Consider the following 15,215-nt stretch of genomic DNA (forward strand, 5'->3'; position numbering starts at 1 on the left):
ATTTGCCTCGGAAGGCTAAATCTGTTTTATTAGTTTGCTGAAGAAAGCTGCGTGAATTTTTCTTCTCGGTGGCGTTGGCACATCATGCAAACTATGCGATCATGGCATGGGTTCCCTCAAACATGTCAATATATTGGTATGCAGGGGAAGAATGTGCTGAAAACCGGATATATGATCATCAGTTTTGTGAGGAACGGTCAAATGCTCTCCAATGCCTGGGTAGATCACCTGTTGAGCGACAAGATACGAAGACAGACTCTTTTCGGTGATCTCGCCAAGATCATGATTTCTGTTAATCGCGTCAAATTACCGCAAATCGGATCCTTAACATTGGATGACAATGGCCTGATTGAATTAAAAGGTCGACCGCTAACATTACGACTCCAAAGTTTCGAAAATGAAGGCATCCCCACGATACCAAGAAATTGTACGTACCAGTCTGTGGAGCCATACATTTTGGATCTTTTGCAGCTACACGACAACCGCATTCATCACCAGCTCAATGCTATTCATAATCTGAACGATGGCCAGAACCAACTTGCGGCTTTGACCATGATGCGTGGTCTCCTACATCAATTCATTTCCCGTCAATATCGTAATGGGCCATTTGTGCTTACACTCACTGATCTCCACGCAAGTAATATCTTCGTTGATGAAGACTGGCATATCACGTCCCTGATTGACCTGGAATGGGCATGCTCTCTTCCTATTGAGTTGCAAATGCCACCTTACTGGTTAACTGGCCGGCCTATTGATGATATTGAACACGGAGAACATCTCGACACTTTTCGAGAAGTCATGACTGAATTCATAAATGCTTTTGAGGAACAAGAAAAGAAGGTTCGGGCTTCCGATGTCTCTCAGGCTGAGATCATGCGAAAATTCTGGGACAGGGGTAGCTTCTGGTACTTTCAAGCTGTCAATAGCCCGAAAGGTCTCCTTCGGGTATTCAATGAGCATATCCAACGTATTTTTTCTGAGGAGCATTGCGCACAACGATTGTTTTATCGGACTGTCAGCCCATACTGGTCTGTCGGGGCTGAAGAGTTTATTCAAATGAAGATGGAGCAAGAGACAGAGTATAAGGATCGACTGAGGGAGAGGTTCGGTGAATTCCAAATTGATGACTCCTCGTGACACAGGACTCTGTCTCAAACTCAGTATGTATTTCTATCAGATAACGGGCTCGTGAATAAAGTGCGTTTTGGAAACCTCACTACTCATTGTAGACTTTCAGTTGCTCTTGTTTGGAGGTACCTAGGTTGCTAGTCCTGGCTATCACGAATGGGTCTTTCTTTCAACTTGAGAAGTTATCAGCCCTCTCATTCTGATCAAAAAATTCAGGCTAATGTTGGTAGAAGTTTGTTCGAAGACATGATAGTATCCAAAACATCAACATAACTCGTCCCTCCCTGATCTGAAGCCAGGTCATATTGCACCCACATCGATTCAATCATCCCGTGGACAGCATACAACCGTCGCTGGCTTGACACTTTTTGTGTTCTTCGCAATATGGAAAGTATTACCTCCCTTTGTGTATCAGTATGCGCTTCACATGCTACAAAAAACAGCGGGAACGGCCTCTCGCATATGTCCAACTGCTGAATGATATCAAAGGCTTCAGCAGACCATCTTGCTAACCGCCCGCCAGTGGAGTAATGTTTCAGCACACGCTCAAAATAGATCAGCGCTGCCAGTTGGTAGAGCTTAGATATTTTTCTCCCATGTTCGACCTCTTCTGCGGAATTCGTTCCAATAAGGTGTGTGATGTCTTGGTTGATTGCCATTAACTCATGTTCAATGGAATCCAGGATTGCTTGCTCGGTGTATTGATTGTCGGGAATTTTACTGTCGGGGTTAATTTCTGACATTCTAGCGATCAGGTTCATCATTTCCAACGAGCACCCAAATATTCCCAGAACCTGCCACTTCTATTAGCACTAAATCCAGCAATGAGAGAAATACTGAGGCTCACCTGGTCATGCGCTACAGAAGCCAGAGTGGAAGCCATACCCGGTATCTTGAATATTGACGCATTTTCCGCTGACTGAACTCTCCAATGTCTGGAGGTAAATTTTCCCAGAATATCATGGTAATGTACCCAGAGTATCAGAAGGTCAGCCTCCATCAGCTTGGGATATCCACCATCGCAAATCACATGGAGCATACTCTTAGCGCCGGACACGTACAACGGCCATTCAAAAGAGCTCTCTGATGGTTGGAAGATCTAATCTTATAAGCAGTGTTTCCAGCAAGGGGAGCGAGAGAGATACCTCGAAAGCACAGAGTAACATCCCCACGGCAGCATGCTGGTAGATCTCTGTTGTTCCGGTAATGCGCCCGCTCATGGATGTGTTTAGTGACTCCAGTGCTGATGTCTTTAGCCGGAGTGGCTCATCGCCGTGGCCATAGCGATATAACGATGCCACGGACAACATTGCTCGTAGGACAGCCAGTGATGCCGGCGAGTCGTCAGAGAATGAAAGCTGGAACAATAGTTTCCAAAGCTTATGTCCATCAGTTCGGATTGGAGTTAATGAGCTGACTACTGTTGTCATGACTGTAGTGAAGATAGTCAGTCGGGTTAATCATCCTGCAAGAACATGATAATCCCATACAGAATGTCACTAGGTGGTGCCCATCACCTCGAACGGGTGCTTTTTCCAAGTTTGAAAGTAGGAAAATACACGTGTTATAAATTGGTAGTTTTCCTAAAATAAATAGCCAATAAAGTCAGCACCACATGGTGAGCTCAGTTTATAAACAAGATCCGAGACAGTTGAAGAACTGACCTACGCTTTTACGAGGTGAATAATAAAGCTCAACATCTACCATCAGCGTATTGATAAAATCCATATTTTCGGATCCACCGGGCATAGCATCTAGGGTATTTTGAACAGAGTGTTGAATGAATCTACGGGAATCATGTGCTGGCCAGCTCAAACGTAGGCCATATCCCTGGCAGTTGCGGCTAGATACTGCGCAATTCCGGCATACCGGGCGCCTCATATCACAGGATACTTTTCGATCTGTAGAGGTGTCAGGATAATTGTCCAATTATGTTGCTATTTTTACCAAAAGATGAAGATGTTCTATCCTACCGCGACATGTCCAACATCCCCGCCTTGATGGATCCCCAACACGGTAGGGACCTCTTGGCTTTGTTGGAGACATTCCGATACAGATCACAATATATTCAGGATTCTTGGAGATGATCAACCATATTTACGGTGAGTTGCGATGAAGATAGGAAAGAAAGACCTCGAGAGGCGGTAACACATTAGTAAAACACGCGGCTATTGCCATTGGCTGGAGATATTGGTGGTACATAAGTACGGCAGCCGATTTGGACCAAATATTATGGTCACATGATCTGTGTCTTAGGACGCTATGGGCCACCGTACGGATCGTAATTCCGCATTTTACCACTTTGGTATATGCAGAACTCCGTACGTACGTGTATATACTAGCTCGAGACCCTCAGTTTAATACAAAACCATACGATCCTTTCTGAATCACACTATGTATGTATACCTCAACATATCTATTCTAACCCTTTATTTATAGGTTATTTCGCCTATAATATCCACCGCCGTACGATAAAACATTTCTATGACTTTATCACCCGAGACCTCCTTCCTACTATCCCTAATAACCTTGATATCTATGAGCGTGATTTCGACGATCAATTCCACCTAGCCCGTGAAATTGAAAAGAACCATCAGCCCATGCTGATCATAGAATCTGCAAACCGTGAACAAAATACTAAAGACCTATTGGAGCAATTCCATAAAGTCGGTCAGGAGTATCAGATCATTATTGTGATTATCCGAAAAGAGCCGACAGAGACAGTAAGGAGCGGGAATCAGTATCTCGTACGATACTAGATACAGTCATCACAGAGGAGAAAGCGGCTGAACCTCTACAAGCGGTTATGAACTTACGTTCTGAGACAACCAACCAAACAGATATACGGAGAGAAGAGCCTGTTGATCGTAAGACAGGGGATGATGAGGATGAAGCGCAGGGTGATATAGAGGCAAAAGTGGAAGCAAATTTATCACTGGAGATAAAATTTAAGTGAAGACGGTCTGATTCTGTCGAGTCATCTGATGCTGGTACTCCTGCATATCGTAACATCATCTAATTATCGTAACACTTCCAACGACCTAAGTTATGACATATCTCAGTCTCTTTCGGCTTTACCTAGTCCCTTTACAGCCACTGTTTATTTCCTAAATGGGAGATAAAGGCACCGCCATCTCCATTCGCGATTGAGGCTTTATCCATGACGGAAAGGACCGCAGCGACCGATTCCTCTGGTGTCAGAGGGCGCTGGAAATGCGGTGCATACTTGACGAAGTTGCCCACAAGAGTAGCCACCTTGTCAGCATCTTCTGGTGCGGGTTCGACTGCAAATATGCTTTAGTATGTGCATTCATGAAATCTCCGAAGTACGGGGTTTGACATACCATTGTTTCGCTCAGTCGAAACATATCCGGGACTTACGGCGAGGAAAAGAATGCCATCCTTGTTGTAAAGGGCGTTGTACTTGGCAATGGCGACATTCATGGCGCCCTTGCTGATAGCGTATGGTCCACCGAAAGCGATCTCGGTCGCATTAATCAGGTCAATATCGGCCATACCACTGGAGATAGTGATGACCTTTTTGCCCTTGCCTTTGAGAATGAGAGGTACAAAGGCATGGATTGTCTTCATGACGCCTAGAAGGTTGATTTCCAGCGACTCCAAGAGATCTTTTTCTAAAGTCTCGAAATCATCGTCACTGTTTATTGTCAGAATTCAGGATTCTTTTCTTCATTGACTGATGGCTCAATACATACAAGTCGCCCAATGTTTTGAATTCGCTGACATGCGAGACGACGGCGGCATTGTTGACTAGATAGTCCAGACCTCCCAGGGTGATATCGTTGACCACTTCTGCAGCTTTCTGAAAGAAATGAGTACAATATACATTGTTTATCGGATGAGTCTGCACACCTTCAGGGACGCCAAATTGGTATACTGGGCCTCAACCATGTGGACATTATGAAGACCCTCTTCCTTGGCCTTTGAATCAGCCGCAACTTTGTTCCGGACAAGGCCAATGACAGTATTGTTTGGATTCTGAGCAAGATGCCGAACAAATTCGAACTATTCATGTTAGTCTATAGACTTGAAAGCAGTCAATGGCGTTTTGACTTACTCCGAGACCACGACTCGCACCAGTGATGAGATAGGAAGACATGACTGAGTGTATACAAGAGAAATGTGTGATGATTTGGATGTGAATGAATATTTTGTCTATCGAGCTGGCAAAGTCTCTATATATACTGTTTACTTCTGGTATTGTCGACTATTCTCGAAACTCTATGTAGTTCAGATGCTGATTAAAAGGAGCTCTCCAACTTTCCAAGATTGGAAATCCATAGATCTGCAGGGCTTAGAGCCCGCTGATTGGGTGAAGCCTCAGGTAGGTCAAGTATTTGCGAGCCAATAGTAAGTATCTCTCTAGGGCTGAGTGGGGCATTATCATTGCTCAAGAAGTACACCTGGGCAAGTTTCATATTTTTTCTTCTAATGACGGACATATTACCTACAGATATAGTAGCTGATTACAGATCCTAAATGCTTTTTAGGTACTTGGATGAACCTGAAAGATTATCGATTTCCGTAGGGGGATGCAATGTATGAAATTACATTTGGAAACACTAAATCACATATGAGGCACCTAAAAAAAGGAATTGCAATATTTATCTAAGCTAGAGTCTTGAGTCTTAAACTGACCACTTGTTTAGTCTAATCAAATTACTGACCAGTACCACCGTATTTGTGAAAGCTTGCGTGTTCTGGCCTATTCGCATACTGGCTTGCAGCTTGAATGAGTGGGCCACAACTGGAGCTATAGTCACTTGTCACTTCCCGAATAAATCAGAAGGTTTGTAATAACAATCTACACCACCTGGACACTTCAACAAGCTTGGTCATGATATGGTACTTTGACATGTCACTAGCATTGCTGTATTCTCTATAAGTATGAGCATTTCTCTTCATTATTTTTGTTTACCCACGCTGTGGGCTACTTTTTCTTCTATTCCATTTGCCTTTGATTGTGAATATGGCGTCTTTCGTTCAAAACACCCTTTTTAATTGCAGCGGCTTGGTTGCTGTCATCACAGGTGGTGGCACAGGTATGTATCTCTCTTCTCCACTATTTGCCTAACACAATGTAAAGCTACAAGAGTGACTTGGCTAAGAATAGCGTGTTCGTGGTGTAGGTATTGGTCTCGTGATGGCGCGAGCCCTTGAAGCCAACGGGGCGAAGGTCTACATTCTTGGTCGACGCAAAGACAAGCTTGATGAGGCTGCGGCTACAGCTCTACATGGGAACATATTCCCCCTTCAATGCGACGTGACATCAAAGTCGAGCCTGCAAAGTGTGGCCACTCACATCGAAGCGGAAACGGGATATGTGAATCTCGTGATTGCCAATTCCGGGATCCAGGGGCCGAACTACAGCGAGTTACTTCCAGGCAAAGACGGAAAGGTCCCTGACATACAGGAGGTGCAGAGAGTCCTCTGGGGTCCGTCGATGGAGCAACTGGCGGAGGTCTACAATATCAACGTGACGGGTGTTTATTACACCGCAATTGCCTTCCTAGACCTTCTCGACAAAGGGAACCAGAGAGGAAACGTTCAACAGACAAGCCAGGTATTGGTGACCAGCTCTATCGGTGCCTTTTATCGGGCATGGCCACAAGCAGGGATGGCCTACACAACGAGCAAAGCGGCAGTGACTCACTTAACCAAAAGTTTGGCAAGCTATCTGATCCAATATCGGATTAGAGTCAATGCGATTGCTCCAGGAAGTAAGATAACAGCTCGTGTCTCACTCGGTTATGAAAAGAGCTAGGGCTAATCAGTTGTGTATTGACTAGCCTTTCGGTCGGAGATGATGGTCGCTATGCTTGGCGATAAGGATTTTACGGTCGAGGGATCAATGCCGGTCTCAATGCAGCCCCTCAAACGGGTAGGTAGAGATGAGGAAATTGCGGGAACTGTGCTGTATTTTGCATCAGAGACAGGGGGATACTGTTCAGGGTCAATTCATGTAGTTGATGGGGGAAGATTGGGTATTCAGCCTGGAGCAACGTACTAGAAAGCGACAGGGTATATATATGTTGAACTTGAAATATAGTTTTGTTTCATGCGAAAGCCAAGAAAAAAACAGCTTATAAATAATAAAGTACGGCAAAATGCCAAGTGCATTGCTAGTGTGCTTCAGTGTATAGCAACTATTTGCGAGCCGCTGTTAACTAGTGGATTAGAAAATGTAAAAATTGTAAAATACTTATACCTCAGGGTTCTATCTCTTTCTCTCCTCACTTATACCTCAGGGTCTACCTTTTTCTATCCTTGTCAATATTTCCCCTCTTTCTGTGCCGCCTCCCCCACCAATTCACCAACAAACATTCCACAATGCCGAGCTCACTCGAAATCGCAGCCAGCGCCGTCCAAGCCAGGACACGCATTTCTAATCACATCTATCAAACACCACTCATTCCAGCCCGGCAAATAGGCCGGGATCACGATGCGAAGGTGCTATTCAAAGCCGAGAACTTTCAACTCACCGGATCTTTCAAACTCAGGGGCGCTTTGTCCAAGTTGTCTGTTCAAACAGCACAGGGACAACTAATCACAGCATCGTCGGGTAATCATGGCATTGGTGCTGCTTTTGCCTCGCAAGCGCTCTCCAGGATCCTCACAGTCGTACTTCCAGAGACAGTGGTTCCAGCAAAGTTAGAAAAAATCAAATCTTACGGCGCTCATGTCATTCTGCATGGTGCGGAAACGGGCCAGGCCGAACAGCATGCGCAGCAACTTGCTGCTTCAGGCGCTTACACCTATATTTCACCCTACAACGATGCCGAAATTATTGCGGGGCAGGGGACGATTGGGCTTGAGATTCTCGAGCAGTGCAACCAAGTTGATAACATCTTCATTTCCATGGGCGGGGGCGGACTCATCAGCGGTGTTGGGTCCGTGCTCAAAGCTTTCAGCCCGCGGACGAAGATCTATGGTGTCGCTGCCATAAACTCAAAGGCACTGGCCAAATCCATTGCGGCTGGTCATGTTGTTGAGACAGAGCATTTACCTACTCTGGCTGAGGCTGTGGCTGGTGGTATTGATGAAGACACAATCACGCTTCCTCTAGCTAGGGCAGTGGTAGATCATGTGCTTGAGTGCAACGAAGCAGAAATTTTTCAGGCTATGAAGGCACTTGCTTTCGAGGAGAAAGTCATTGTTGAGGGTTCTGCTGCACTTGCTCTCGCTGGATTTACTCAAATCGCTCATGAACTGACCGGCCAAACCAGCGTTGTTCTTTTATGTGGTGCGAATGTTGATCGGGATATCACGAGGGAGAGTTAGATGGGCCCGTATACGTCACTCTCGACGTACCCGCGTAGCATGGGGACGGACATCTCATGCACGGGTGAGCAACTTCTCGCAGATGCCGGCGTTGGCGATCACGATATCGAGGCGGCTGATGCCGTGCCCTGTCTGGAGGGTCTCGATGGCGGCAGCTGGATCGGTGTGAGAGTTTGCGTCGACTTTCGCTACTATCAGTCAAGATCATTCGCCCTTAGAAAGAGGTTGTAGGGGTTGGGAGAAGCACTAGCGGGGTTGCGGACGGCCCCTATGGCGGGGCCCACGGTGGCGCTGACAAAGGCGATCATATTAAGGCGTGCGGAATGCAGTTATGTTCTGACAAATGAGACTTGGTTGATTAAAGAAGTGACAAAGCAAGAAAATACAGAAGTCAGGCGAAAAAAGACAGGGAGCAAGAGGCCGTCGACTTCGAGGCGGCTCCCAATCGGGTGAGATGTAAACCATCAGATAGATCTGTAACTAATTACTTCGCACATTAAAGCCCTTGATATGTGGCTTCACTTATAGCATTCAGATCTCCATATAATTTTATCAAGGTAAGTGTGTTATCAATATCTTTCGTCAATCTCTTCAACTCCTAGCCCACTCGGAATGACCATCCGCATTCTTTTGTGGAACAAAGAAGGCTGTGGATTATTTTTAACATGCATTTACAGATGCCCTAGAGCTGTAGTATATATCTTGGGTATGTCTACACCTCCCTGGCCATCTCTATCTCCCCTCAGTCATATTCTTCCCTCTGAGATACATGATACAATCATCATATACCATGACCGCAACCATCCTCATCACCGGGGCCACTGGTAAGCAAGGGGGCGCGACAGCCAGCCACCTCCTCGTGAGAGGAGTCCGCGTCCACGCCCTAGTTCGGACGAAGTCCAGCGCCACCGCGCTCGAGCTGCACCGCCTTAGCGCCATCCTAGTGGAGGGCAACTTCGACAAATCCGATCAACTCCAGCTCGCCTACCAAAACGCAACAGCAGTATTCCTAAACGTATCACCCTCTCTTCGAGATGATGGTGCCGAACTACAGCAGGCGACCAACGTCGTGCGCGCAGCTCTCGCATCTGGCACCGTCACGATGCTTATTTAAACCAGCGTCTGTGGCGTCGACTAGCGCGAGGACTTCCCCGAAGGGCATTATGGCACCATTTCCAGCGTTCTGAAGGGCTATTTCGAGAACAAGGCTGCTATCGAGGACCTTGTGCGTTCGGCTGGCTTCAAGCACTGGACAATCCTCCGTCCCCTGTCTTCATAACAAATTATCTCCCTCCCAGTGTGGGAGGCTATTTTCCCGAACTGGTGGAATCTGGTATCCTTCGCACCGCAATGGCACCTGAGAAAAGGTCGATGTTTATTGACCCAGATGATATTGGGCGGTTTGCCACTGGTGCTATCATTGAGCTGGAGAATTTCTCGCATCGTGGCTAGTATTGGGGGTGAGGCCCTCACGGTGGAGCAGGTGGCACAGACTATCTCCGAGGTCAGTTGACACGATATTGTAGTTGACCATATTCCCTGCGGGCTGGAGGAGCAGCTGGCGTCCCCGAATCTTCAGATTGACGCCCAGAGATGGATCTGGGAGCGTCGGGAGATTTTGAGCGGCGTGAGCTTGAGGCTGAGTTTGGGATCAAGTTGACTACGCTTAAGGAGTTCCTAACTGCGAAACAACAGCTGCTAGGGCAGGTATTTGTGTAAATGGACTGGATCAAAACTATATATATTGATGAGGAATATACACTTTTGGAGTCTCTGCGGAGTTCCACAATTTCCAGACCATTCCTTTTGCACATAATGATCAAGAAACTAGGGCCATTATCCCGGCTAGGAGCGTATTTATATCGGGATATCTCTTTTGACCATCTTGGCAGGTAGGCGCGACTGCATTGCTGATATCCAAGAACTCCTGGTGGTAATCTTAGACATCTTTGTCAAGACCAAGAGACCTCTTTTGTCAAGGAGAGAAAATGCTTGTCTTACGACCTTGTGATATAGCCATCAACAACAGGAAATTGCCAGAATAGTATAGCGTTCCATACGCCGTAGAGACCACTTGGGACCAGCCCTATTGCAGCGGGTCATTTCCTCTCGAGTCCATGAGCTTCGAAAAACTAACAAGGGTTAGCGACTAGTATAAAGTTGATGGATCATAATTCGGCTTACATTAGGCTTTATTGGCAGAGGAATCCATTTGGAATTGCGTAGAATCATAAAGCAGAGCGCTCTAAACCTCTACCACTGTCCCATGTGCGATATTTATGGAATTTCGATGGTTCTATCCCACGGCGATTCCACGTTTGGGAGATGCCTTGACATGAAAGAGTATCATGTAGTCTACTCCGTACCAATACACATCAGCTCATAGCTGTGCTTCTGGTTCAGAGAGACCAATTTCCATGACCAGGGACGGCCACTTTTCTGTTGTATCGTGACTGTTAGATATATTAGATGACCTTGTTACTCCAGTTTTGCCTCTCACTTTTTGCTGCGGGAGCTCAGGTTAAATTGGGCCAATGCCATAGAGGTCCTTCAAACTCGGGATTATGCAATTCACTCGAGGTTGTGTTGTATAGGCCTTGAAGCGAGAGAGAGAGAGAGAGAGAGAGAGGACCAGCTGCCTCTATTTGGCGAATTTGCTTGCCTATCACACTCTGGGCAGTCTATCAACAAAATTCATTGTCAGTATCACACGTCAAGCGAAGACATAAGGATTCTAGGATGTGGTTTACATTTTCTGTGGAAGTTGAAATAGTTTCGAAGCTTGGTTTCCCTTGTGGTTAGGTTGAATTCAGCAAAAAGTAGTTCCAACGGTGACGATCTGTTTTGTGTAGAGTGGTTCACGTTGTATTTTGTAAAAGTTCGGAGTTCTAGCAAGTGCAGAACTGGAAGTCTGAATGGCAAGTGCGACCAGCAGACTATCATATATAGCGACCACTGGGGACTTTATTTTGCTAGCTTTTATTGATAAAAGAAAATCAGTCATCTATATCTCCGAGTGATTTTATTCCTTATGTAGGAGTTGTGCTTTTCAATATATAATGGACGCACACCCTGCTCCTCCAAGGGGTGGGGAAGCAGGAATAAATGTGGATGATGATCTACCTACTGCTATGGAGCTCTTTATATTCTCTGTGGGGACAAAGGGAGATCTGATACTACAAACAAATAGTGCCTTGGCGCCTGAGTCTATCACTATATTCTGCAGTTTGCGGCTGATTATTCTAAACAGGCTTCTATCACCTCAATCTGCGAGGCCCACGACGCAACTTCCGACTCCGAAATATCAATGGACTTCACCATATTGACGTAATTTGCAGCCATGTGGAAGGAAGAAACTATGAATAAAGTCTGAATCAAGACAGAGATATCATGTAGGCTGGATTTTCCAACTTCTGCGGTGTATCCGGGAACTACAGTCCGCAATGGCTTCAGCTTTTCCTGTGGAGATGCCGAGCCGTTTGAGTCATTGTCGAGAAACACGACATAGACTTTTCTACCCACATGCATACCGATCTACCTAGGCAAGGACTCGTTCTAACTTCTAGCCTGATACCGTAATCCTTGAGTTGTGGTGGTCGAACTTCAGTGGGTGGATCACGATATCATCCTGGTACGGAGACGGAGTACATTCGGCGCGATTCAACAAACCCCATCCGGATAAAGTCCATCTGCCCCGGGCCGAGGTCAGGCCTCGGCAGACCCTCGGCGCCCTACTGGTATGTATGCACAAAGTAATCACCCCTCGCGGGGCGGCACGTGAGACCCCGCTATGGAGACCTGGGGTGGCTTCCCGAGGTTGAATGATTGACATTTGCGTATCAATCATTTCCAATCTGGCCGTTAGGATCGAGATCTCATGGCCACAGATTTCTGGGCCGGCTATATCAGCGGAGCCGTTGGGATCATCATTGGCAATCCTCTCGATGTTATCAAAGTCCGGCTGCAAGCGGGAGGCTCATATGCAGATGTATCACCGGCACACCTAAGCCGCTTCGAAAAAGCAAAGTCTCTTGTTCGAGGTCCGTGTCGCACCGATTTAGTGATACAAGTAACAATTGATTAACCGTTATTATAGGCGCGGCCGCTCCGATCCTAGGCTACGGAGCTCTCAATGCTATTCTATTTGTTGCTTACAACCGATCCTTGATAGCATTGGACGGGTCCGTAACAGATCCCACCAATCCCGTGGGGGTCTCGCCTTACAAGATCTGGCTGGCCGGTGCCGTGGGCGGACTAGCTAGCTGGACCGTCTCATCGCCAACGGAGTTCATCAAGTGCCGGGCACAGCTTGATCGCCGGCCAGAAGTCTCCTCGTGGGCGGTCGCCAAGGATGTCTTCCGAACGCGCGGCTGGAGGGGTCTGTACTTTGGGGGCGGGATTACTAGCGCCAGAGATTCAATTGGCTATGGATTCTAGTATGGAACTAACACGCCACCCCCGGATACCCCAGTGTATCAATTGAGGGATTTAATGCTGATGTAACGTAGTTTCTGGACCTACGAACTTTGCAAACGATTTATGACCTCTGATGATGATGGTTCGCATCAGGCTGCTATGAAGATTCTACTTTGCGGTGGCATTGCTGGCGTTGCTACTTGGGGCTCGGTGTTTCCTTTGGATATGATTAAGACACGACTACAGGCACAGACGATTACAGATCATTCCCTCAGGACAGCTGAGAGCCAGTCTCTACTACGACAACAGGGCCAAATACTGAATTCTTTCCAGATTGCGAAAGAGACCTATCGTGTCGAGGGTATCAAGGCATTCTATCGTGGTTTTGGTGTTTGCAGTGTCAGGGCGTTCATTGTGAATGCTGTTCAGGTATGATTTCTCCTTGTTATTCCAATTGATCAAATAACTGACGTCTGATATAGTGGGCAGCATATGAATGGTTGATGAAGAGCTTTAATCATTCCTGGGACCCACAAGTGAAGACCCAAGAGTCCACAGCGCTGTAAATATATGTTCCTAGAGCGACGATCAAGCTTAGAATATAGAACCGAAATATCTCAAAACAAGCCAAGCTACACAGTTACCGAAAGCCGATTTAGGTTAGATTTCGTATTGAGGGATTTCTATTGGAATTACTAGTATTGCTAGTATAGGGTGGGCTCCGTAAATTTCGCCCAGGTGCCGTTTCCGCCGATGCTCGGCGATTTCGAGCCCGCAAAACGGAAGAGCGGTAACACGGCGAGTATCGGCAATATAAAAAAAAAATTGCTTCACGTGATACTCCACCGCTATGCATGAACGGAATGAGGAAAAACAACGTCAGAACGAGTCTAGATGTATTGTCCTAGAAACTTTTGGGTGTCGATATGCGCATGTCGATTTGCAGGAAAAGAGGATCGTGGTCGCGTGGCAAAGGTTTGATTTTTATCCCAGAAGGCCGAAGATCAAGCTTCGATTTATTCCTTCATCTCGTCGGCATTCTCTTCACGCTTGCCGTTGTCGATGAGACCTAGTCCGATCGCACGCTCGGCAAGCAGTTGGCTGTGAGGCTCATCGCGTAGGATACGAAGTCTGAAACGCGCGTAGTTGGTCAGCAATGCGACAAGAGCACATGACATCGAAAAAACACTCGCCTCCGCTTGTGGTTTTTGCCCTTGGCATGCGCCTTGAGGTTGTAGTCGCTCTCAAACCATTTGGAGCACTCAGTGCAGAAGAACTTGCCTAGACCAGGCAAATCCTCCGGGTCTTTCGTGTCCTTGAACTTCTGCAGGTGACCTTGAGTTTTGATATCTGCGACGACTAGATCATAGTCTCTGTGAGTAGGTTAGCAAATCAGCGTCAGCGCCAGCGACAACGACAGGTACAGGTACAGGTACAATGCCTCAGGTAGACGTACCTAGTGCGACGCTTGTTCTTGACTTTTCTGAGGGCACCCATGCTGATAGCTGATAGCCGAAATGCCTCGGAGCTCGATCCGATTAAAATAGATGCAAAATGAAAATTGGTTTACCACCGATTTCCGGAGTGAAGAGGAAAGTGGGTCAAGGAGGCTAAGGACAGCGAGTAATTGAGATAAAATTTCCGCTTGTGGGCCGCGGCCACCGATTGAAATGGCTGACGGTTAATTGGCTGGTGATCAGAGACGGCAACCCTTGGCGGTGCGGGATTGCCATTCGGCTCACCTCGGCTTAGTTGATTTCGTCACCGTACGTGTATTTAATGACGTTTGCGGTATGTTGTTCCGATATAATTCCAAGCTTCAAGAGAGATGTATAAAATAGGTATTAGTGTATAATTGTATAACTGTTATAACTGTACGGAGTATATAGGATATATAGGATATATAATGTAATAGTGTTCAGAAAGCACTATACTAATAGAGCATATATTGTAACATCCCGAGGTTCACTAGTAAACCCATGTTCATCATTGGCTAGATTGTTTATGAAACCCATAAACCCACATACGTCAAAGCCCTTCACAATAGCACGGGGTACACGCCGAGAGTACTTTGTACATGCGAACGCATTTCCAAAGTTAGCCCTTTTAGCCCTTTGGTCCGAAATGGGAGGAGTGGGAGGAGCTGGACGAAGGGGGGCCCTTGTAATTGGAAACTCCATGATTGGTGGCCGAGTTATACCCGTCACATGCCTTGTATCGCTGTTACCTTCCCAGTACATCATGGCGAACAAGTGGCCACAAATGGCCACAGATATTAGAATATTGAAAACTTCATATGGGAAAGGAATATGAATTAGAAAGAAAAAAAAAATAAGAATATAGTGTATAATAGCTGCTATATCTCATCA

At 46.4% G+C, this 15,215-nt stretch overlaps 10 protein-coding genes across 10 annotated transcripts; 7 read left to right on the top strand and 3 right to left on the bottom strand.

The window, feature by feature from the left end:
- Positions 1-201: 201 nt before the first annotated feature.
- On the top strand, positions 202-1,137 carry N7479_001796 (uncharacterized protein; the record flags this gene model as incomplete). Its single annotated transcript, XM_057249493.1, has 1 exon — positions 202-1,137. One exon carries the CDS (start codon positions 202-204, stop codon positions 1,135-1,137), a length of 936 nt encoding a protein of 311 aa, XP_057113925.1.
- Positions 1,138-1,340: 203 nt separating this feature from the next.
- Positions 1,341-2,558, bottom strand: N7479_001797 (transcription factor domain-containing protein; the record flags this gene model as incomplete). The annotated part of the gene is made up of 3 exons (XM_057249494.1): positions 1,341-1,931; positions 1,976-2,227; positions 2,274-2,558. The coding sequence occupies 3 exons, from the start codon at positions 2,556-2,558 to the stop codon at positions 1,341-1,343; spliced, it is 1,128 nt and encodes a 375-aa protein (XP_057113926.1).
- Positions 2,559-3,390: 832 nt separating this feature from the next.
- Positions 3,391-3,938, top strand: N7479_001798 (uncharacterized protein; the record flags this gene model as incomplete). The annotated part of the gene is made up of 3 exons (XM_057249495.1): positions 3,391-3,433; positions 3,568-3,851; positions 3,903-3,938. The coding sequence occupies 3 exons, from the start codon at positions 3,391-3,393 to the stop codon at positions 3,936-3,938; spliced, it is 363 nt and encodes a 120-aa protein (XP_057113927.1).
- Positions 3,939-4,215: 277 nt separating this feature from the next.
- On the bottom strand, positions 4,216-5,248 carry N7479_001799 (Short-chain dehydrogenase/reductase SDR; the record flags this gene model as incomplete). Its single annotated transcript, XM_057249496.1, has 5 exons — positions 4,216-4,412; positions 4,473-4,786; positions 4,845-4,951; positions 5,002-5,154; positions 5,207-5,248. The coding sequence occupies 5 exons, from the start codon at positions 5,246-5,248 to the stop codon at positions 4,216-4,218; spliced, it is 813 nt and encodes a 270-aa protein (XP_057113928.1).
- Positions 5,249-6,118: 870 nt separating this feature from the next.
- Positions 6,119-7,115, top strand: N7479_001800 (SDR family oxidoreductase; the record flags this gene model as incomplete). The annotated part of the gene is made up of 4 exons (XM_057249497.1): positions 6,119-6,191; positions 6,279-6,869; positions 6,939-7,030; positions 7,080-7,115. The coding sequence occupies 4 exons, from the start codon at positions 6,119-6,121 to the stop codon at positions 7,113-7,115; spliced, it is 792 nt and encodes a 263-aa protein (XP_057113929.1).
- Positions 7,116-7,479: 364 nt separating this feature from the next.
- Positions 7,480-8,430, top strand: N7479_001801 (threonine ammonia-lyase; the record flags this gene model as incomplete). Its single annotated transcript, XM_057249498.1, has 1 exon — positions 7,480-8,430. The coding sequence occupies one exon, from the start codon at positions 7,480-7,482 to the stop codon at positions 8,428-8,430; it is 951 nt and encodes a 316-aa protein (XP_057113930.1).
- Positions 8,431-8,469: 39 nt separating this feature from the next.
- N7479_001802 (uncharacterized protein) lies at positions 8,470-8,661 on the top strand (the record flags this gene model as incomplete). The annotated part of the gene is made up of 1 exon (XM_057249499.1): positions 8,470-8,661. The coding sequence occupies one exon, from the start codon at positions 8,470-8,472 to the stop codon at positions 8,659-8,661; it is 192 nt and encodes a 63-aa protein (XP_057113931.1).
- A 559-nt stretch (positions 8,662-9,220) lies between these two features.
- Positions 9,221-9,709, top strand: N7479_001803 (uncharacterized protein; the record flags this gene model as incomplete). Its single annotated transcript, XM_057249500.1, has 2 exons — positions 9,221-9,526; positions 9,569-9,709. The coding sequence occupies 2 exons, from the start codon at positions 9,221-9,223 to the stop codon at positions 9,707-9,709; spliced, it is 447 nt and encodes a 148-aa protein (XP_057113932.1).
- A 2,598-nt stretch (positions 9,710-12,307) lies between these two features.
- Positions 12,308-13,412, top strand: N7479_001804 (uncharacterized protein; the record flags this gene model as incomplete). The annotated part of the gene is made up of 4 exons (XM_057249501.1): positions 12,308-12,470; positions 12,527-12,866; positions 12,939-13,275; positions 13,329-13,412. 4 exons carry the CDS (start codon positions 12,308-12,310, stop codon positions 13,410-13,412), a joined length of 924 nt encoding a protein of 307 aa, XP_057113933.1.
- A 450-nt stretch (positions 13,413-13,862) lies between these two features.
- Positions 13,863-14,343, bottom strand: N7479_001805 (putative C2H2 finger domain protein; the record flags this gene model as incomplete). The annotated part of the gene is made up of 3 exons (XM_057249502.1): positions 13,863-13,977; positions 14,034-14,219; positions 14,303-14,343. The coding sequence occupies 3 exons, from the start codon at positions 14,341-14,343 to the stop codon at positions 13,863-13,865; spliced, it is 342 nt and encodes a 113-aa protein (XP_057113934.1).
- Positions 14,344-15,215: the final 872 nt, after the last annotated feature.

Source organism: Penicillium vulpinum, assembly GCF_028829585.1.
Source record: "Penicillium vulpinum strain IBT 29486 chromosome Unknown utg000001l_segment0_segment0, whole genome shotgun sequence".
NCBI classification, from domain to species: Eukaryota; Fungi; Ascomycota; class Eurotiomycetes; order Eurotiales; family Aspergillaceae; genus Penicillium; species Penicillium vulpinum.